Source organism: Chiloscyllium plagiosum, chromosome 4, assembly GCF_004010195.1.
Source record: "Chiloscyllium plagiosum isolate BGI_BamShark_2017 chromosome 4, ASM401019v2, whole genome shotgun sequence".
Classification (NCBI taxonomy): Eukaryota; Metazoa; Chordata; class Chondrichthyes; order Orectolobiformes; family Hemiscylliidae; genus Chiloscyllium; species Chiloscyllium plagiosum.
In genome coordinates this window covers 16281041-16305209 of record NC_057713.1, presented here as the reverse complement: position 1 = coordinate 16305209, position 24169 = coordinate 16281041, and the positions used below count along the sequence as shown (strand labels likewise).

The window sequence follows — 24169 nt, the reverse complement described above, 5'->3', positions numbered from 1 at the left end:
AACAGGTACCAAGCTAAAGGAATGAACATCTTTTAGGGAAGCAGAGAGCAGAGTGCTGGTGAGAACACAACTCATTCTGAAAAAAAAACCTACCATTGTGGAAAGTTAGACACCAGGCTGAACCTTACAATGGAAAAGCCATTTCATTATGCTCATAGACTCAAGTCTGGAGAAGCACAATGGCAGATTTATCTTAGCAAAGTGGGGTGATGGGCTGGGAGAATTAGCCGCAAGATTATATGTCTACAGAGAGTGAGATGTACTGCATAACGTTGTCTGTTTTTGATTGTGTTAAGAAGTTGTTTGGGAATACTTTCCATTAATTTATTAGGTTTCTACTAAATGATGTTTAGTCGATATTGATTTTATTTGGTTTGTTAAGGTAAAAGTCTTTTAATGTGAAATCTCATTGAATGCTTTGTACAGGTTGTACGAAATTCAGATCTCTTTTTAAAATGTATCCATCTCTGCAGGGACTATTACACAGAAACATGAAGATTTGAATCCCTTTCTCCTGATTGGGAACACAGCTCTGCACAATGGAAATAGCTGCCTGACTCAAAATGCTTCCCAAATTGTTACCAAAAACAAATGTCTTTAGTTACCTCTGTACTGAAGCAGCTCTCATCTTCTGTCCTGTATATTTTGTAGTCTCCATCAGCTTTGCGGATTTGGTCCATAGTGCCTCGGCTCTGAAGGGTTTCTTGCTCTTCTCTAAGACTGGGGACTAGCTGCCAATCAGGCTGGTCCCTCAGTTTGGACTGTTGAGTGCATGGGCGATTTAACAAAAACAATAAAGGACAGGGAGGAAATAAAAAAAAACAAAAATGGGTATAGTCGACGACTAAAAAACTACAAGACAAAGAAAAGCGTGAAAAGGAAAACCAACTTAAACACAGTGGCATAAGAGAGTGATGAAAACAGAACCAAAATGAGTATAAGCAAAATGATGGGCTGAAACATCTGAAAAGAAAAAAGAGAAAGAGAGGAAAAAAGAATGCAAACACTGGTTATGAGGCGCATGCAATGAAGGATGCATGAATCAAACCAACGGTAAGCTTACAAATCATGAAAGAATTTGCCTATCCCTTGCAGGAGCCATGCACAAAGCACCATTCAGGAGGGGGTTAGTGGGGGCTGGTTCCATGACTAGAAGCAAGCACCAGCCTTAAATCACGGTGCTGCCTGTCTGAGGATACCATGCCCCCTCCCCTCTGTAGGAAGGGAGAATTGATTGGTTTCATGGCATGTGCTCCTTATGTCTTTCCATGGATCATTAAGCGAATCGAGAATCTTGAACCGCCTCTGGTATTCTGTAAATCAGCTCATGGAATTGGATCCAAGGGACCTAAGAGACTCAGAGATTTGAACGAATTCCATAATGAATGGGTCAGTCTACACATTCCTGTTGGTGATGACAATGGAGGAATTATATTGCTTTGGTCACTACTTTAATGTGGGAGTTAACTGTTTATTTTTAATGACAAAGTCAAACGTCACGCGACATTAGGATATAGTCCAACAGGTTTATTTGAAATCACAAGCTTTTGAAGTTGACCTGATGAAGGAGCAGCGCTCTAAAAGCTTGTGATTGCAAATAAACCTGTTGGACTATAACCTGGTGTCATGTGACTTCTGACTTTGTCTACCCCAGTCCAGTACTGACGCCTCCACATCGTATTTTTAATGAACTATCATCCTACTACACTCCTGGACAAATCTATTGAACATTTAGGGCTAGTAATATTTTTTAGGAAATCTAGTGACATTTATGAAATTTTCTTTATTTAATCACCACTAGTTTTTCAATGTGCTATGGTTGGTGTTGAAGATTCTGCTTCTATTTTCTCACTGAAGATTTTCTCAGGTTGAGTTAGTATTCCATTGGATATCACCAGTCCCAAGCAACACTCTAAATTATCCAAGGCACTCTTGATGCCTGATATTGGACAGAGGTTGGCAACGGACTGACTGTTCAATCTCAGGAAGATAAGCTCCAAACTGTCCACAAGCCACACACTTGCTAGTCATTAGTGACCTGGTCAGGCCTGTGGCGGATAAGAAGTGGGACTCGAGTTCGCAATTTGTCGCTTGTACCCACACTTTCTGATATGGATTTCACCCAACGATCGTGCCACCAGTTTCTACCCGACCCAGGCCACGGAGGTGAGGCATAACTGAAATAGTAACTGGTGAGGTTTGGCTGTCGGAATGGTGGAGCTTCACAGCTCAGTCATATTTACAGATGTGCCAGGCAGCCTGCCCAATGAAACTGATAAAAAGTACCTAACCATTTACAAAGTCTTTAAGAATACGTGTTCAGATTTGCTACACATTTTACTCTGCTTATCAGGTTCAATGAAATTGTGGCTTCCATTGGTAGATGGACATAGAATCAGAAACAGGCCATTCAGCTACACTGTCATTCAATTATATTTTGGGGGTTGACACGTAGCCTACATGTATTTACTCACCGAGGTCACTATCAATCAATAGCCTAGATTAACAAAAAGCTGTGTATTTATGGGGAGTTTTATTAACTTCGTTCAATGCACAATGTGATGGGCTGAACAAACTGCAGCTCAACAAAGAAATGGACAATTCAGAGGGTAATGTCCCCACTGCCCCAGAGTAAACTTGCAAAATAAATCTGTATGTCACAGTGGGTCAGCTTGCTCAATGTGTAATGCCTGCCCACACCAGTTTTCCCTGCTGTGATAAACCTACTCAATGGAAAGATTCTGGTCTGCTTGGGCAAGTACTTTAAGAGCAAATGCAGGAAGAATTCTTTGTTCAGGATTAACCACCTCATTCCATAACACCCAAACCCTTGCTTTGGTAAACACACCCTAATAGTGTGAACAGAATTGCTGCCTTTTGCAAAATTCAAAATCAAAAAGGGCCCGAGGTATTAGGCCAGAAAGGAAGGTAGAAAAGACATTAATCATAGCAATAAATCTGAGGTGAAGACAATAAAAACTTGCATAACCCACATCGTTAATTCTTCTTCTGTGTTCAAGTGGAAAAAGAGCTGGATTGTTATTTCTGGGCCATATATTTTGGAAAAATCCAGTCAGCTGTATCCAAACTGGCCTGCTCACTCTCTAACCGAAGGTATGTGCCAATCCCATTTTGCTTCATAAAGCAAGCTGTGTAAAACATTGTCCATCTTTCACTCACATCGCAGGCCCACAGCTCAGCCCCAGCACTCTGAAGGTGACGCTGTGACTCAAGTGCACAAGCAGCTGAACACTTCCCTTCCTGCCAAGCTCTCAGTCTGACTGGAGAAGATGCGAGAAATGTGATATCTGGCACTAGTGGATTTGCTCCTAATCCATCTTGGCTCAGGAATAGCAGAGAGTGAGCTGATTTAATGACCCTGTCTGATCTACTGTAAAAAAAAATGAAAGTACATGGGGGCTTTATATCTTTGAAGCATAGAATCTGAATAATGCTACACCTTAAATAGCCTAATTCCATTTGAGCTGGTCTCTCGAGGTTTTTGGAAGTCAGGTGTAAATGGGCTGAAAAAGACCTTCATCAGCGTTAGTCTTGCAATGTTTTCCCATTCTGCATGAGGCTTCACATCAAACTCTATGAGCTGAGCACAGAATGTATTTAGTAAGTGTTTTAGTGCAGTTTGGTTTATGCTTAGTAAAGGTGCAAAGTGTTATTGAGTTTAAAGGCAACAGCAGAAGCGAGAGCAGCAGTGGTGCATCTAAAAGCAGACAGAGCCAGCTTGCTTACCTGGAAGTCAGTGATGAGCTCCTTCCCCAGAGTTCCAACAGGAGAGTCGCGAGACATGGAAGTCACAGATGACAGGAAGCTTCCAGACTCTGTCAGATGTGGCAAGGGTGACAGGTCGTCCATTTGCTCCCTCAGCCCTTCCCCGAGATGGTCAACCTTCTCCATGAAGGTGTGCAGCTCAGATCGGAACGCCTTCATCCTGGTGTTGATGGTGTCCAGAAGCTCAGGCTGGTTCCTGCTGCTGCTGCTGCTGCTTCTCTCCCCGTCTTCACTGAAGCCTTGGTCTGAGGCAGCACTGGTCACCAGCAGCTTGGCATCGTAGATGAGACTATCGGTGTCTGTGATCAGGCGATCGACCGTCCTGCCCAGACGTTCGGCCTCCCGTTTGATGCTGATGAGAGACTCGGTGTCTTCCCTCTTCCTCAGCAACTCCAAGGCGCAGATGTCGACTGCGTCCGGTGGCTTGCCAGGCGATTTCTCGCATACCTCTTCGGAGTCGCTCTCGCCGCCGATGGGGCCCTCCCTTTTTGGCTGGGGCGGAGCGTGGCTCTCCTCACCATCGCTTTCCTTCTTGCCCGGGTCACTGTCGGCATCGCTGTCCCTGGGGCTGGCCGTACGGAGGCCGAGGTGTGACGCCAGGTCGTAGCGCTGCACGTTGGAGATGAGCACCCGATTCTCGTACTGCAGCTTCATCACCTTGCCGCTCAGTTCGTTGACCTGGAGCCGGGCCGCTTTCAGCTCCTCCTGAAGGGAGATGCCTGCCTTCTCCTCCAGCCATGCAGGCTCCTGGCCTGGGCCTGGGCCACGCCTCAGCACGCTGATCTCGTGGGTGAGTTGCCGGTTGTGGTCTTCTATCTCGCTGATGGAGCGGCGCAGGAGCTCCGCCTCCTCCTCCACGAACTGTAGGTGCCTCCGGAGTTCAGCCGCCGAGTCCAGCGAGTCACCGTGCGGCGAGGTGGGAATGCTCGGCACGTGTTCCCGGCCCAGGCACTCCCTGTCATGCTGGCACTTCATGTCATCCATCTCGGCTTTGAGGCCTCTGTTCTCCACCTCCAGCTCCACGATCTTCCTGCCCAGGATGTTGGCCTCTTCCTCCACCAGCTTGAGCCGCAGCTTCAGCTCAGCCTCTCTGGTGCTGGGCGGCCCTCCAGCCTCACCGGTGGGGAGGGGACTGTCCACATCCCCGTACAGGGACTTGTACTTCTGCAGTTCATGTTCCAACTCGTCCTTCTCCCTGCCCAACTTTGCCATCTTCTTGCGCATCAAAGAGCCTTCCTCCTTCGCAAACTGGAGCTGGCACCTGAGGTCAGCACTATCTTCCTGAATTTAGAAAGATGAACAGATCAATAATAGAGACATAAAGTCATACAGCATGGAAACAGACCCTGCGGTCCAACTCGTCCACACCGACCAGCCATCCCAATCTCACCTCGTCCCATTTGCCAGCATTTGGCCCATATTCCTCTAAACCCTTCCTATCCATATATCCACCCAGATGCCTTTTACACATTGTAATTGTATCAGCCTCCACCACTTCCTCTGGCAGCTTGTTCTATATACGCACCACCCACTGCAGAGGAGTCAACCATAATGTGGTTAGAACCAACAATCAAAATCTTCCAGTAATTCACTCAAGAATTCAGCATACACTGTTTTCAAAGCATGAGGGTGTTGTGCCAAAGAGTGATAAGGAACAATGACACTAAATTCTTTCGGTCATTGACCCAAGAATTCAGTCTCCACACAGATTAAAGGACAACACAGATAGGGGTCTATTGATGTTGTCACCCAACATCCCAATGCACACTGCTCTACAACATTTCCAAATTTTATCCAGGAAGACGGATAAGTGGGTTATTTAAACTTGTTTGGGTCACTTGGAAGATTTTACTCTAATGGAGAAAACTGGTTTTAATTACGTAATTATAGAAACAAGAAAGGGTCGCATTTATACGGCACCTTTTATGATCATAGGATATCCCTAAGTACTTTATTGCTAATTCACTCCCCATACTGGTCATGCTGTGGCTGTGGAATGAATTCATTCCTATTTGAAGCTTTGATTGTTAGTCAATACATGCAAGTAACACTTAGACGTGAACAAATAAAATTAATAGTTTTTATCATTTTCCGTTTAATTCAACCTTTAAGGAGAAATAAACGACTGTGAACTACATACCAAGCACCTGCCTAAAGGAGATGGAGGGGCGAGCCAGGGGCAGATTGCTCTACAACAACAAAAATACATTTATATGGAACCTTCAATATAGTGGTACATCCTGAGGGAGCTTCAAAGGAATGCTACATTTGTACCAGGTTAATGGTATCACTAACTGAAATAGAAAACAATCTAATGAGGTGAAAAATGAGCCAACAAAGGGCAGCCACATCAAACCCACTTTCCTAATGGGAAGCTGAAATGTCTCTCTAAAATAATTTTTAAGATCATCATCAAACTTTGCAAAATATCAACATTTAAATCAACCATTAACCCAGGAAGTGCTGCTCATTCTACAGTGGGTTCCACAACTTCCATCCTTCAGGATGGCAATTTAACCTTGTGGGGCACCACAGCACAGTTCATGAGGAGTCTTTGGGTAGTCAGCGAGTATTACAAAGTTGCACCACCTTTGTCTTCCTCCTCCTCTCACTCTCCAGCCTGAGGACTGAAAGCAGAGCTAATGTTAATTGGACATGCTGGAGGGTTTGTACTTTCCCAGAGGGAGGAAGCAGTTCACAAATCAATCGATCACAGCTCTCTCTGAGAACTTGACGCTAGCAAAAGCCTGTGAGTTAATGAAGTGGCTCTTTACTTCACAGTGTATCAGGGAGAATTGAAGCCTGGACGTAAGGTTTCCACTGGGACACTCGTGAAACAGCTGCTGACTGCTGATTGAGAGACCTAGCTAGCAGCAGGTCCCATTGCTGTCAAGACAAGCCTCATGCCAAATTAGCGGAGGGGTAAAACTCTTCCTTCAAAATAAATGTGAACGTGACCACACTAAAACCATTCATCTATAAATTCAAACTGACAGGTGAATTAAGGTTAAAAAGGGAAAACACTGCAGAAACTCAACAGGTACAGCTACGTCTGTTTGGAGACAAGAAACAGGGTGGCTGGAAAATGGTGGTTTTTATGCCGTTGACAAAATGGAGGGGACGACAAGGACCGAGTGGAACAGATGGTGAGGGTGACCAGAGCAAAAGATCAAGGGAGTTCTAAAGACGGTAATTTTCCAGCCCTTTTCAGTTCTGGAGAAGAGTCATGTTGGATTCAAACTGTTAATCCTAGCTCTCTCTCCACAGGTGCTGCCAGTCCCACTGGAGAATTCTCTCTTTTTACTTCAGATTTCCAGCATCTACCATTTTGCTTTTCAATGAATTAAGGCATCATCTGATCAATTTGTTCATATAAGCTTGGGGCTGACTGGGTTGCTATTCACAGAGAGAGTTGGCATGGACTTGATAGGACATATGATGTTTTAATGACTGCACAGCTCAATGGACTGTTCCATTTGGGAGGAGTTGACAAGGGAATTGACAAATACTGTGGGGAGATTTTAGAAATTCATAACCATGAACATTGTCAAGTTGGATTAGAGACCATCACACAGGAATTGTGGAACAATAGAGAACATTACATCCTTGGAAGCCTGCTCAGCTTACTGGTGAGCGTTACCATGAAACATCTGCAAAGTGTCTCAATAATGAGACAGCAACATTATATGGACCTAATGCTTTAGTTATCAATCACATTGGAATCACATTGCCTTTAAAAGAGGGAAATCAGACTGTGCTTGATAGTCCATCTCAGAACTGCAGATGCTGACATAGAGAATAGGGGATGGGGATATTCCCCAGTGGAAATGCAAGCCCAAAATGCTTAAAATCGTTTAAGGATACATATTGCCCTAGTCCCACACATTGGCACTGGGTCTTTGATTTTTAAGGCGTCCAAATGCCCACCTGATTCAGGTGCCATCACAGCAACCCAAGACAGATGGAGATTGCTGAACCATGTTGTTTGAGTTGAAGAACAGGACAAGGGTGCAGGAGACAAGTATCTTTCCAATTACTGATCTCGCTAATGTCAGATCTGGTGTCTTTAAAAATAATTGAACAAAAATATAACTAAACTTTGAACTGAAGCTACATCAGGGGCAAGTCTCTATTTCTAATTAATTTGGTGACAATCATTGCGAAGATAAGGATTTCAGGCATGTTGCTGTTACATTTTCCTGTCTGCTCCATGTAACTCTTATTGACAGTCAGCGTCCAATATTTCTCAAAATTCCCATTGTGTTATTCCATTTAGGGAGAGCAGATAGAAACTTGTCTACAGGAAAACAACACATGTGGACCAAATATTGAACTACAGAAGCAATTACCCCAACATCCACAAACGAAGCTGCATCAGAATATTATTTCAATGAGCTATCACACACTGCAGCACAGAGGAACTACGCAGAGCAGAGGAAAATCACCGATATCGTGTATTCAAGAAGAATGGATACCCAATGAACACAGTCCGCCGATTTCTCAGCAACAAACCTAAACAAGCAGACAAAACAGGTCCAGAAACCCTAGCCACTCTCCTCTACATCAAAGACATCTTGGAAATGACTGCCAGACTATTCAGACCCCTTGGCATCATGGTAGCCCACAAACCCACCAACACAATAAAACAGCAGCTAATGAACTTGGAAGACCCTGCACCGACAACAAGCAAAACTAATGTCATTTACAAAATACCATGCAAGAACTGTAACAAACAGTACATTGGACAAACAGTCAGAAAACTAGCCACCAGGATACATGAACATCAACTAGCCACAAAACAACATGACTTTCTCTCACTAGTATCCTTACATAGATAAGGAAGGACACCACTTCGACTGGGACAACACATCCATCCTAGGACAAGCCAAACAGAGACACGCACAAGAATTCCTAGAAGCATGGCATTCCAACTGGAACTCTATCAACAAGCACATCGAGTTAGACCCCATCTACCAATCCCTGAGAAAAAGAACAGGAAATGACATCACCACAGTAAATGACCTCACCAACACAAAGAAACTCAAACATATAAATAGAAAGCAGGAATCATCAGCAGTGCTTTGCCCGGAGGCCCACTGAAGATGTTACTTAGAAGGGTGACGAAACATCTGGAAAGGAACCTTCCAGCCCAGCGAGCAAACCTACATCCGGAAACTTGTCTCCATGCAATAGCTGTAAACACAATACTGACTAGTATCCTGTACTCATTTGTAACCCTGAATATGATCATCCCAGAATGTGTGTGTGACCATAATGGGAAGGGAAGGGGATTTGGGCCAGGAAGTTCCCATGTCGTTCCCTCTGTGTGCCAAGGGGGATTTGAACTCCTGGCCAGGCTATCATGAGGCAGGAGGCAGGTTTCCAGCAGCAGGTGGGCAGTAGGTATGGCGTGGGAGACCCTGGGTTCTGAAAGTTACAATCATTACTCAATTCAGATCGTCCCTGTCACAAAGTACATCTGCTCCTCCTTAACATGCAAGGAAACTGGAAGACAAAACTAAAGTTCAGGCATACCTGAGACCTCTAACTATAATTACACAGGTTTGAATTTGTACAGTATTTCATAACGTCATGATGTCCCTAAGTGGTTTACAACCATTAAAATATAGTCATTGGTGCACATTTGTGTGAAAGGCTAAAAGATAAACTATCAAGAAGCATATGTAGCCAAAGACTGAGTCTGTTTGTTATTACTCCCCCCATAAGACAGCTTCAGACCCAGTTACCCATATGACTTCTTTTTCCCTGGCAATGTTCCCCCAAAGATATTGAATCATTGTTGGTATACAATTCTCCAACACCTGATTGCTTGGAGCAGCTAATCCTCATATACAAGTTGTATGGCAAGGGACAGTATATAGTCTGCATGTGTCTTCACCAAGCACAGAGTCCACACATTTCCTTCCTGTCCATGCATTGTTTGTGAAAATGACAATCAGGAGTGAGACCTCAATCCTAATGGAGGCCTGTTCTCATGTGGACACAGGTCGGAGATCAAACATGCTGCAAATTGAGGATTAAACCCCAGACGTTCCTGGACTGTAAGACTCAGCTTTAAATAGTTGAGTCAACAATAAATCAACAACAAACAAAAAACTGTGGATACTGGAAATCTGCAACAAAAACAGAAATTGCTGGAGAATCTCTGCAGGTCTGGGAACATTTGCAGAGAGACAAAGCAAAGCAGAGTTAACGTTCCAAATCCAGTGACCCTTATTCAGAAATGGGAAATTATCTTGCTCTGAAGGAGGGTGACTGAAAACGTTAACTCTGCTTTCTGTCCGCAGATGCTGCCAGACCTGCTGAGTTTCTGCAGCAATTGTTTTTTGTAATAAATCAACAACTATCCTTTCAGCTTATATTACGTTTGGTCATTAGTCAATAAATTCCCAGGAATTTAATTCCTATATCAATATCCTAATAATACTTGGTCTTCGCCATGGAAACACAATGATCTGTTTTGCTGATAATGTGTTCCAATTCTTGTCCATCATAACGGCTCTGTGGCAGTCAGCAGTTGAAAAAAAATGTTGGAAGAAAATGAACAGGCAATTGACTGATTTAGAAGTGGGCTGTTCCACTGTGATCAGCTGATAAAGTGTGACTGATAGATTAGTGCCCACCACTGAGGCTTTAACCTGCTGCCAGGAGTTTCACTGGACATTGGAGACAGGTTTGTGAGCGAGCTCTCTATGCTCTGAGGGAGACCGCGCAGCTGCTCCTGTGAGTGGAACTGAGGAGACAGCGGTGATCCAGTAGATCAGCTGATGGTGACGATTGAGACAAGCAGGTGGAAGGATGCAGAATTTACCAGCAATATACAGTAATTTGGGGAGTTGCGATCATCTAGTAACTTAAGAATGTAAAAAATGATGCTGCTCATCCACCACATTCTCTGCATGGCACTGGAATCTTATCAGCAATCTCCTTGCCCTTCACAATAAGGTCTGGCAACCTGAAATGGACACAAGATTTCAATGACGTAAATAATGTGGATTTCTACAAGTTATGGGTTGCCATGTCAATCAATAAACAGTATATTTCCTCACCTCCACTACCCCATAAACGGAACCAATCATTACTGGAAAATACTTCTTTGAGAAAACCAATCTGGTATTGAGCTGGACATCAGAGTGTCCAGTATGATTTTCCGGCCTGCCAAATCCAGGGAAATGTAGGGAAGACCCAGGAGAATTTCTGGGCTATTGTTACTCACTTGACAAGGCCATCAGTTCTGTTCAATGTGATATCCTGGTGCCTGGAGTTTGAGAACATGGTCTGCCATTTGTACAGTCACTGGTACCATCAACTAAGGCCATGTTCTCGCCTTGCATGATTCAGGAAAGACAGGAATCTATACCTGATACTAAATGGTGGTAGGGAATCTCCAAACTAACGTAACGCAAATAATCACTCCCAACATGCTCTTTCCCACAATCTGTGCTACCATCTCTAGGAGATCCAATCGTTCTATCAGACCTTTGAATGAGCACAGCCTTTTGTCCTTATAACTAAACAGAAAAGGACTGTAGTCATGTACAACTCATAGGAGATCACTGAGGCTTCAAGTTATAACATTCAATTTAAGATCAGTCAAATCCCACTCCCTCCATTATTTCCCCTCACAGAACATCACAAATTAACCCCAATGGAGTCACCCACTTGCTTGGCAGAGCCAGCTCTGTCACCTCTGGTGGAGATGCCTATAGGAATGAAGCTTGGTGATAAAAATCAGTGTATGATGAGCACTAGCCTCACCACCCTACCATGATATTGGAGTCAAGGACTGTGACCATCAAGTGACTTGATCATTTCTATTGTGCTGTCTACAAAGTATCAGGTTAGGAGGCATCAACACTGACACAATTTGAAATAGAACAACTCAAAAAGATCTTGCCATATTAGTCTGACAATGCCATTCACATGAGTGATGATAGAATTCTCAAAACCATCTTCTCTGGCAAGCTGTGGTCTGAATTTTAGAGGTAGCTGAATGAAAAGCTTTAAAATCACAAAGGCCATCACACAGTCTTTCAATATTGACTGCAACATCGGAAATCACAATGACACAACGCCCCACAGCCTGCCTGCTTTTGAATAGAAGGTTGTGAGGGTGTAATACCATATGCATGATGCAACTGATTTACTCACCTTCAGGGGTGGTTGATGGCATTTAAAGGGACTATTAACTTTCATCCATGACCAGCTCCGTCAGCTCATTCACATCTAAGACTCATTCACATCTGCTGGGAGACTCCAGCAATAGCATTCACTATAATGATGTATCCAATACAAGAATTCAAAATCAATGACATGGTGAGGATGCACTGCCTCAGTCTAGTCAAGGCTCATTTAGAATTGGTAACAATTCTTCTACACCTTAAAATGATCAAAAATGTACTTTACTATAGAGGAGCTCAAAATCCTGGAAGTAATTAGCAACAACTGGGTGATACAATGTGGGGTCTTTCAGGAGGGAGCAAATACGATGGGTCCAATTAATTTCCTTTTGGTGGTGGACATATCATAGCCAACTGTTCTCCAATGGTGGCCCAGTGGTTAATACTGCTGCCTCACAGCGCCAGGGACCTGGGTTCGATTCCAGCCTTGGACGACTGTCTGTGTGGAGTTTGCACATTCTCCCTGTGTCTGTGTGGATTTTCTCAGAGAACTCAGGTTTCCCCCCACAATCCAAAGATGTGCAGGTTAGGTGAACTGGCCATGCTAAATCACCCATGGTGTTCAGGGATGTGTAGGTTGGGTGCATTGGTCAGGGGCTAAATATAGGGGAATGGGTCTGGGTGGGCTACTCTTGGGAGGGTCAGTGTGGACTTGTTGGGCCAAAGGACCTGTTTCCACACTGTAGGGATTCTAATCTCCTGACCCTGTAACACACACAACACACTGGAAAAACTCAGCAGGTCTGGTAACATTTGTGGAGAGAGAAAGAGAGGTAACATTTTGAGTCTGATAGGTTCTGTGGAAGAGTCTTATCTCCCTATTCTGTTCCTGTCTGAATGGTTCCGTCACTTTAATGGCTATATGGTTTAAGTGGGCTGCATACTTTCTGTGTTTTGTGCGCTGTAATCCTCTTAATCAATTTCCCTCTTGGTATTAAGTTGGAACAATAATTCCTGTCCCCTACCTCCTCCCTTGGAGCCCTGCCAATTAGCTCACCATTCACAGAAAAATATAGACAAGGAAGTTATGGATAAATCCATAAAGAAAGGTTAACATCACAAAATGAATTGATTGGATCTTTTTTTGAGTATCAGTTCATGGTGTTGACTCCTTGCAACAAGTGGAAGTTCCGCTGTATTAAATCGTAACGTTGCCAAGTCAGGGTAAAGATACCTAACCCATGAAAAACTGGAATCGAATCAACCTTGTAGGCTCAAGGGAACGTAATACTTTGCAGTGGGAGATAGCCCCAGAGAACTCATAGTTTACCTGCGTGGCACTTTTCTTATCTTTATAAAACTCTCGGCTTCCTCTTCTCTTCAAGGAGCTCTGTAAGAGACAAAAGCCAAAAAGCTATCATGAGAGAAGATAAGAGATAACATAAACATTCACAGTGCAGGGTGAAAAAACTCCCAGTCACCACCCACTTATTAAAAGCTTCAAGTCAAACAACTTAACACTTCAATTAAAATGGTAGGCAAGTGTCAAAGGAACACACTGTTCGTTTGCAGACTAATTGTTATCTTTAAACTTGGGTGATAATTGTACCAGCAAACATTGATATGATAGCCCATTATAAAAAGAATTGCTGACATATCATACATTTTACAACCAGTGGACATCCCTAAGTTCTTCACAGCCAATGGAGTGTATTTAAACAGTAACAAAAGCACAAGTTGCTGGAAAAGCTCAACAGGTCTGGGAGCATCTGTGAAGAGAAATCAGAGTTAATGTTTCGGGTCTGGTGAAGGGTTCTGAGGAAGGGTCTCCAAACCCGAAACATTAACTCCAATTTCTCTTCACAGGATGCTGCCAGACCTGCTGAGCCTTTCCAGCAGCTTGTGCTTTTGTTTCAGATTTACAGTATCCGCTGTTCTTTCAATTTTTGTTTTGTATCTAAACAGTAGTCACCATTGTCGTCTCAGCCTTTATACAAATAATTTTTATTTTTTATTTTTTTTTATTTCAAAAATATACTTTATTCATAAAATACTTTGATGATCTGTACAACTGGACATGCCATACATATGTAAATATTCCATTTGTTTGCATACCGAAAACAGAGTAATCATTCCTAGTTACAGGTCTATACGATTACATTCTTAGCTGAGGCGTCAGCAGGGCCCAAATGACTGCGTGGGCCCCCTGTTCTTCTTTAGGCAGGCAGATGTTACACGGTGGTCTTTCCCCACCGCGCCTTGACGCCAGCTGCCCCAAGCTTCAGCGCGTCCCTCAACACGTAGTCCTGGACCTTGGAATGTGCCAGTCTGCAACACTCTAGGCACATTCCAGAAGGAGTTGTGTGACAGTCTCGTCCCCCCCGCAGCCGCTTCGAGGGCAGCGTGCGGTGCGGCTGAGAGTCCAGGCGTGCATAAAGGATCTCACAGGCAGAGCCCTTCTCACCACCAGCCAAGCCATGTCTTGGTGCTTGTTGGAAAGTTCTGGCGATGAGGCATTCTGCCAAATGGCTTTGACAGTCTGCTCAGGGAACCGCTCGATAGGATCCGCCCTCTCCTTTTCCCGAAGGGTTTATTTTTTATTGTTGCCAAGAAAGAGAGTTAAGCTGACAGCACTGTCCAACACGGAGTGACTCCCTTCCCCGCAGTATACTGGCTGCGGCCAGCCACCTCAGAGTCAGTCTTCTGAATTGAAGAGATTCTAATCTCCTGATTATATATTTTTTTGTTCCCCACTCCACTACTGCCATACAGCAGTAGTGTTCATATTACAAATATTCTTTATTTTGTAATGCTGCTAAAACCCATATCATCCAATAGGCCTACTAACATGTCTGAGAACTAATTTTCTGCTCAGACTGTTCCATACTCTGACAACCAGATGGTGAATTAGGAAGCTCAAGACTTTCAGAGATTTATTAAGGATTTAAATTAACCTGTTCAGACATGTCATGACATATCACTGCAGCTGGTGGATTTGAAGCCAAACCTTTTGGCTCAAAGGTACGCCCACTACCACTGCTGCAAGCTGGACATCCACCATCTTGTGACTCACCAATACTCGTGGCAAGGCCTAGTGCAGGCCTCCATCACCTGGCACATCCCTGACTCTGGTCACCCCACCCTGCCCAGCCACTTGAACCCACCGTTTAACTGATAAAACTCTTGAATGCTGTGGGTTGTGTTTCATTCAAAACTCCATGCTGGAAAACAGAAATAGTTATAAGACTTGAGAGGAGGAGTATACAAAGAGTCATCCGAGCACAGATCTTTAATTATTGCTGTTGCAATGTTTTCACTGACAGGGCATTATGCTAGGGAGGTGGTCAGTCAATTTGCTTGAGGGTCAGTGTAAAATCCACCAGAACACCCAGTGTTGACTTCAGTTTTCCTTCTGTTGCTAGGCAATGACATATGGTTTACAGTCAGCATCTCTCTGGAACTCAAGTTGAGATCATGAACTTGACATGTGGAGAGTGCTCAGGATTCCTTTCACTGTCTGCCAGTGTGCATAAAGAAATCAGACCCCCATACACATTAGGAATTAAACTGTAACAAGTTGTCACAACATAATATGTCTTTAGCTTTCTCCAGTTTCCTCTGCGGCTCAGTTGGGTGCACTGTTGCTGGTGGGGTTCGAGCTGCAGTCAAGAACTTGAGCCTGAAACAATCTAACCCGGCATTCCAATGTAAAACAGAGGGAGTGCTGCACTGCTGCTTTTTAAATGAGATGGTGAGTTAAAGGAAATTAGATCCCGTAACTATACTTCAAAGAAGAGCAAGGGTGTTATCACTGGCCAATTTTTATTCCCCCAATTAGCATCATTATAAAACAGATTATTGGTCATTATCTCACTCTTCTGTGCATAATAGCTACTGCATTTTGTTGTGTCTACACTTTGAAATAATATACTTGATTGGCTGTAAAGCACATTTAAGTGCTTGCAAAAGGTGCTACATAAATGAAGCCTTTATTTTCACTTCACACTATAGACGTTGAATTAATTTTTTAAATGTAGACAGAGATGTCAAGCATGTCAACATAATGAAGATTCGGACAATCTCAAGGCTTTGCTGATGTAGACGTTCAGCAAAACCCAGACTAAACTCACTGCTCTGTGTAGCAGCAATAATGCTGAAAAGTGAATATTATGTCTGTATCTTTAATTATTTCTTTGGATCCTAGCCATATATTAAACAATTACCATTCACATAGTTATACACAGCCCTTTATCCCTCCCAGGTGAAGTCAATAATTTCACTTGTGCAAGGTCAAGGTCACACCACTGAATGATGAGCAATTCTGAACTGCACTCTGCAATGTGTGGTGACTGTGTGATCGTTCCTGGATGTGGGTGATAGTGCATGGCACTATCTCACACATACTTTCAGTCCTGTGCTGTTTTCATTTCATCCCTTGGAATTCTATTGTGTCTCATGGGAGCAGGGAGGAGGAGACTCTAATCTCAAACCTCACAGGGCAGCCCCTCCTTTGTGCTTTGGCAGACCTTGATCTGTGGCGAAGCCCACAGCCAGTTTCAGCCTTCGTGTGTTTCCATCCTCTGCTGATAAATGAAACACAGAAACAGGATTGTTTTGCTTAGATAACTGAAGATGACAGAATTTCTCAGCATTGATATTGCATTCTAAGAGTTTTTTGGTGGCAGCAAGGGATAAGAAAGGGAGGTGAACAAGTTACAGTGCTTTTTAAGTGTTGACTGTTCCTTTAAGTTTGGAATATGGTACTACTTGCATAAAGTATTATTTATTACAGCTGTAGAAAACAGAATTAAATCCCAAAAATAGGGATGGGTTTTAATGCCTATTGGCATTATAACACAGATTAACATTAATCTGCCAAGCCAGCAACACACACATAGTCGCAGAGATATATAGCAATGGAAACACAACCTGAGGTCCAAGTTGTCCACGTCGACCAGATATTCTAAATTAATCTAGTCTCACTTACCAGCATTTGGCCCATATCCCTCTAAACCCCTCCTATGCACATACCCATCCAGATGCCTTTTAAATGTTGTAATTGTACCAGTCTCCACCACTTCCTCTGGCAACTCATTCCATATACACATCACCCGCTGTGTGACAAAGTTGCCCCTTAGGTCCCTTATAAATCTTTCTCCTCTCAGCTTAAACCTATGCCCTCTAGTTTTGGACTCCCCCAACCTGGGGGAAAGACCTTCGTTATTTACTCTATCCAAGCCCCTCGTGATTTTATAAACCTCTATAAGGTCACCCCTCAGCCTCTGAAGCTCCAGGGAAAATAGCTCCTGCCTCTCCCTTTAGCTCAAACCCTCCAATCCTGGCAATATTATTGTAAATCTTTTCTGAACTCTTTCAAGCTTCACAACATCTTCCTATAGCAGGGAAACCAGAATTGTTCTAAAAAATGGTCTAACCAATGTCCTGTACAATTCAATATGACCTCCCAAACATCTATACTCAATGTACTGACCAATCATTGTTATTGTATACAGACCACTTTTGAGCTGCCCTGATCACATTTTTCAGGTAGTTTTCCATGGTACAGTGTAATCTGTAGTAAAGCTCATACTGCCGTAAACTATGATCTGGGACAGGAGAGTAACTTTTCCAGCATTTCATGACCTTGCACAAGGAGACTTGTGCTCTGGAATGCACACTGAGAATCTGAGCAAAACATACAGGTGGAAAATCAGCACAGCATTTACTGAAAATCTAATGTATACTCCTGATCTGATCGAATACACTAGACCCTTTCACAATGCAGACTGAAAGCAGGTTCCCTCTGAGCGGCAGAACTATGAAGGATGTGATTTACATCATGCTTTGGAACTCAAAGCAGCACAAAAAAGAGCTTTTATTTGGCAACTTACAAATGAGTACTTTATAGAGATTTGTTGAAGGATGTGCTAATGGATTTTGTGGAGCACAAACAGTGCAGCGAGGGGTACTTTATAGGGTGTGCTAATTACTGAGGAGGGCATGTTACAGATAGGAGTGTTTTACACAGGATGGACTCTGCTGCAAGTAATATTTTATTGGAGATCTGCATTACATAGAGGAGAATTTTACACTGTACACAAAGAGACATTTTATGTGAAACATGCTTTCCGAATTAGTATGGAGATGTGCATGAAAAAGAAGTATTCGATCTAATGATGCATCAGAGTGTGAGGTAGCGAAGAGACTGCAGTACTAAAGCCTTAAACAAAGTTCATCAATTTCATGAAAAAGACATTATAAAACTTCAGGGTTTGATACTGAGGCATTAAACTAGCTCGCAGTTTACATTCCCTGCACTGCTACAGTGCTGTTTTCCATAGTCGTTAGTTATACTGCACACGGTTATAGCTTTCGAAAATGCCACTAACTCAGTAAGCATCTGAAGTTCATTGAACCTGACAGATAGCGCAAGGCATCACGGTCTGGGCCAAGTACTCCCATGAACTGCCTCCTGTTGAGGTATTTCCACCTCTCGATGGCACCAGTACAGAAAAGAGCCGCGGTTAGTAATCAAAGAGCCCATGTCACTCTCAAATTTCCAGCCAGATGCTTGCTGATGGACAGTTAAAAATACTGGCGGGTGAACAAAAAAAAAGCAAATAATCCATGGACTGTGCAAGTGACTGAATGAACTGCGGGAGAAGAGGGGTACCTTCTTAAAAACAATCTCCTAATGACCCCATCCATCTCAGCCAAATCAAGTCCTCTTCATCATAATGAGGCTAGCTCCAGCATCGAATGTCTCCACTTTGCTAAGTTATTCAATATTTTATGTAAGAAACAGTGTAATCGTCAACAAAGCTTGTATTGTCTTACACTATGATCTTTTCCAATGTTTCATGACCTTGCACAAGGAGACTTGTGCTCTGGAATGCACGCTGGGAATCTGAGCAAAAGGTACAGGTGGAAAATCAGCACAGCACTTACTGAAAATCTAATGTATATTCCTGACCACAAGGTTTCTTTCCCACAGTGCGAGGTCACAACGTGACCCCCATATGTCCTGTGCCAACACTAAGAGCAGAAAGTGACACCAAGTCTTTCTAGCTCCTGATGGCGGTGGTGGGCAAGTTGTTGGACGGATCCTGAGGGACAGGATGTATATGTATTTGAAAAGACAAGGACTGATTAGGGATAGAGAACATGGCTTTGTGCTTGGGAAATCATGTCTCACAAACTTGATTGAGTTTTCTGAAGAAGTAACAAAGAGGATTGATAAGGGCAGAGTGGTAGATGTGATCAATGTGGACTTCAGTAAGGCGTTCAACAAGGTTCCCCAAGAGAGACTGGTTAGTAAGGTTATATCTCATGGAATACAGAGAGAACTCGCCATTTGGATACAGAACTGACTCAAAGGTAGAAGACAGATGTTTGTGGTGGTGGAGGATTGTTTTTCAGACTGGAGGCCTGTGACCATTGGAGTGCCACAAGGATCGGTTCTGGGTCCACTACTTTTCATCATTTATATAAATGATTTGGATGTGAGCAAAGAGGTATAGTTAGTACGTTTGCGGATGACACCAAAATTGGAGGTGTAGTGGACAGCGAAGAAGGTTACCTCAGAATACAATGGTATCTTGATCAGATGGGCCAATGGGCTGAGAAGTGGCAGATGGAGTTTAATTTAGATAAATGTGAGGTGCTGCATTTTGGGAAAGCAAATCTTAGTAGGACTTACATACCTAATGTTAATGTCCTAGGGAGTGTTGCTGAACGAAGAGACCTTGGAACGCAGGTTCATAGCTCCTTGAAAGTGGAGTCACAGGTAGATAGGATAGTGAAGAAGGCATTTGGTATGCTTTCCTTTATAGGTCAGAGTATTGAGTACAGGAGTTGGGAGGTCATGTTGCGGCTGTACAGGACATTAGTTAGGCCACTTTTGGAATACTGCGTGCAATTCTGGTCTCCTTCCTATCGGAAAGATGTCGTGAAATTTGAAAGGGTTCAGAAAGATGTACAAGGATGTTGTCAGGATTGGAGGATTTGAGCTATAAGGAGAGGTTGAATAGGCTAGGGCTGTTTTCCCTGGAGTGATGGAAGCTATTGGGTGACCTTATAGAGGTTTATAAAATTATGACAGGCATGGATAAGATAAATAAAGTCTTTTCCGTGGAGTGGGGGAGTCCAGAACTAGGTTTAGGGTGAGAGGGGAAAGATATAAAAGAGACCTAAGGGGCAACTTTTTCAAACAGTGGGTGGTACATGTATGGAATGAGCTGCCAGAGGAAGTGGTGGAGGCTGGAACAATTGCAATATTTAAAAGGCATCTGGATGGGTATATGAATAGGAAGGGTTTGGAGGGATATGGGCCGGGTGCTGATAGATGGGATTAGATTGGGTTGGGATATCTGGTCAGCATGGACGGGTTGGACGAAGGGTCTGTTTCTGTGCTGTACATGTCTATGACTCTATGACCTTAGGAAATTGATGAATGGGTAACTGGGACTGGTGAATTGGAGAGAGGGAGACTTGGCCAATGGATAATGGTATACATTCAAGTTTGTTTTTCCTGGGCAGCTCAGGGAGGATGGGACTGTTCAGGTTGTTTGGAAACATATTTCCACTTTTGACTGAAAGAGATGGTTCGCATGAAGCTGAGATTAGCCAGCATTGCCATGTGTCTTGACTTCTCCAGGCAGCTGTGGCAGAAGCAATGTTCCAACATGAGCATGCTCTACTCAGTCTCAGATGGAACAGTAATATGGCTCTCATTGTCAGGATGCTACACACATGTATATGAGTCGCACCCTGGAGTCACTTGTCCCTACTGGCCAGTAGGGACTGACCGTGGTGACTCAAATGCAGGATGGACAGCAGACTGCCAAAGAAAGATGGCATTGTGACGTCGATAACAGGACTGGACTTTGAGCTGCTCAATCTGCTGCCTGTGGTCACACAGCAACTGGACACTGAGTAGAATCCCTTCCTACTCTGCTATACAACAGGATTTCCATATGATATCCATAGTATGATGAGTGTGCAGGGAAGGGAATCCTGTGGAAGCCTGCGATGCTAATAAAGCCATATTCTGCCCTCCAGCAAAACTGAACAAGATTTAGTACAATATAAACAGAGACTTTTGGTGACTTCCCTTAACCAAGTCACTAACAAGCTCTCAGATGTTCCAAACAACTCCTGCACAAGTCTTTTAGGAGGAAGATACATGTAAATCTTCACAACCATTGGCAATGCTACTTTCTGAAATGTGACTGTGGCTACAGCTGGAGGGTAGTTCGAGTGACAATGCCGTTCTTGAAGTGCAAACATCTCACATGTTCACTAACACTCACTGAGGTCAGTGGCACCCTGAATATACTGTGGGATATGGTTTCCGGCTGAGATTCCTACCACCACCACCCCCCCCCCCACCCCACCCCAACCCCGCTTTCTTCTCCTCCTTCTGCTAGCTTGTCCTGCTCTGCCTGACCTCTGTCATTCTCCTAGTCACACTTGCTTGTGCTGAAGCCTGGAAGTCAGCATCTGTCACATCACTCCACTAGACTTTTGTGAATTGAAGAGAATTCCAGGGAGCATACACTTGCAGAACTGAAACTACAGCACTACAGCCAGAAGAAATCAACCAGCAATTCAACTGTAAGGAGCTGACCATACCGGGATGCGCATCTGTTAACAGCCTCATCAATGCAGCAGCAATTTAAGGCAAAAATATGCACACAAAGCCTCATCTACTGGTCCCTTAACAGTACCAATGTCACCCAAACAAGAAGTGAGTAAAGCCCAATTTTGTACTAGTACTGTACAGACTAAATTAGCTTCAAACATTGAGCTATGTATGAGCTACCAGTTTCTTAATAGTATCTATACCTACACGCAAAACTTCACAACTAACTCTGCAACCTAATTAGTGAATTTCAATATCCTCAGGATATTAAACTCCTTTCACCCTGAGGTCTTTTTCACCTAAAACTTTAAAATAATAATAAAAAGCTTAGCTAGACTTTATTAGTGCATTCTGGGGTTATACCTGACTAAATCTGTTTTATTCAAGTTCTTAACTAGCCCCAAATTAGTTTCTGTACCATTAAGCAGCACTAAAAGATATAGCAAAGCAAATGTAGTGGATAGCCTAACCATCACTGAGGCAAGATTCCTCATTGTTCATTGATCAGGGAAGTTGGGATTGTTCTTTTTCTTGAATAGAAGGCTAAAAGCAGATCAGACTGAAGTATTTGATATGATTAGGGGTTTGGACAGATAGGGAGAAACTATTCACAATCATGAAAGGATTGAGAATGTAACTGGGAAAGCAGTTCTACTCCAACATCCTCCTGATATCTGAACCCTCTCCCTGAACTCTCAAAACTTCCCAGAAAACAAGTTGATCCTGATATTCTGCAGTGGTACTGGGGACCAAGGAGTGGGGGGGGGATGATCATGAATGTAGGCTCGACATTAGGAGGAACCAACTACTGCAGATGCTGGAACATGTACTGAAAACAACAAATGCTGGAGATCACAGCGGGTCAGGTTGCATTCATGGAGAGAGAGCAAGATAATGTTTCATGTCAAGATGACTCTTCAACAGAAGGCTTTATACAATTTTTGATCTCTTATTGTACAAACATACAAGGATATAAATTAGGAGCAGAAATAGACCATTTGGTCCCTTTAGCTGACTCAACCATTTAATAAGATCCCACCTTATCTGCTTGTTGTTTGAATCCTCATGCTGTTCCCACTAGCATAAAAATGACCAGAAGACTTCCCTTCCCTAAGAGCTAGCCTTGTAATCACACTCAAAATTCTCTCCATGCGGTAAAGAGATGCTCACAATGAGAAATAACCCAGCATATTTTCTTCAGTTGATCACATAATATTTAGATTTTTTATTTTGACTCTTAACAACATATAGCTATTAAGATGCCAATGACCTATTTTTGAGAGGGCAGGCATTCGCTGTTTATGTCCTATACACCCAACATCTCCCATTCGCTCCCTGCCCAGCAACACCTCAAGTTTAAAACTGTTGCCTTTGGGCTGAAATTCTTCAGGAGATGGCTGGAAGTTGAGAAGGCTGGCAATATGTTAGGAGACAGCACCAGGAAAGGGGAGCCTGATGTCTTCTCAATGCGTGGTCATTTCAGGGGGCACTCCTCTCTTTTCTGGGTATTGTGCCCATTCCTGGAAGATCTACAGCCGTGTCTGGTGGTCTTCTGGCTCTTTTTCTTTCTCTTCCTCTCTCAATGGGCCATCAACTTTGGGATAGCAGCTCACCCTTCCTCAATTGGATAGAAGTCCCTGCAGTGGCCTCTCCATTGGCCGGTGCTGGACAAAGATCACTTACAGCCCTTGCCTCCTCTGGAGTCAGGTCCATTCCTATTTTGGTCCCAGTGACTGGACTTCTCCAGGATGGAGAAAATTCTGGCTTTGTTTTCAAATCCCTCCATGGCATGCTCCTTCCGCTTTCTGTAACCCCTTCAGTATATAACCTCAGTGTTCCTCTGAATCCACCCTCTTACACAGCTCTGACTTTAATTGTGTTTGATCACTAGATGCTGTGCCTTCAGCTGTCTGGGTCTGAAACACTGGAATACTCTCCGTTCATTTAATACTCTCTTCAAAACCTACCTTTGAGAGTCAGCTTTTTGTCACATCAACAGCAAAGCACTGTTAACTCCATTGTGCCTTCAACCTGCTGTAGCATGGAATCCCTACAGTGTGGAAACAGGCCCTTCAGCCCAACAAGTCCACACTGACCCTCTGAAGAGTAACCTACCCAGACCCATTCCCCTACTCTATTAGCCTATATTTACGCCTGACTAATGTACCTAACCTACATATCCCTGAAGAGTATGGGTAATTTAGCATGGCCAATTCACCTAACCTGCACATCTTTGGATTGTGGGAGGAAACCGGACCACCCAAAGGAAACCCACGCAGACACAGATAGAATGTGCAAACTCCACACAGATAGTCGCCCGAGGCTGGAATCGAACCCGGGTCCCTGGTGCTGTGAAGCTAATCACTGAGCCAGCGTGCCACCCCATTGTAAGCTCCAGACAAGACTCTTTTCAATGGACGACAGGAACGATTACTGGTCAAGGCACACAATGTTCAATCAACTGTCGTAAGACATTTTACTGGAATAAATATCCACCTATTTCTTTGAAAGGGCAGAATGAAATCCTAGTTACCCCCCCCCGAATCTGGCATGGGGCCATCCCAGTCAGATGGGTAATTATTTTCAGTATTGCCCACTC

The 24169-nt window shown here is 43.5% G+C and overlaps 2 protein-coding genes across 4 annotated transcripts in view; one reads left to right on the top strand and one right to left on the bottom strand.

The window, feature by feature from the left end:
• The window catches only part of rab12 (RAB12, member RAS oncogene family), a 376582-nt gene that overhangs the window by 206794 nt on the left and 145619 nt on the right, over positions 1-24169 (top strand). The gene's annotated exons all lie outside the window — the stretch shown is intronic.
• Positions 1-24169, bottom strand: part of LOC122548878 (microtubule cross-linking factor 1) — a 208133-nt gene that overhangs the window by 97842 nt on the left and 86122 nt on the right. For all 3 annotated transcript variants that reach the window (XM_043687778.1, XM_043687776.1, XM_043687777.1), the window contains exons 4-6: positions 13258-13317; positions 3748-5067; positions 606-761 (exon numbers count right to left, since the gene is read on the bottom strand). In XM_043687778.1, the coding sequence (XP_043543713.1) occupies positions 606-761; positions 3748-5067; positions 13258-13317 (1536 nt within the window). The remainder of the gene's footprint in view (positions 1-605; positions 762-3747; positions 5068-13257; positions 13318-24169) is intronic.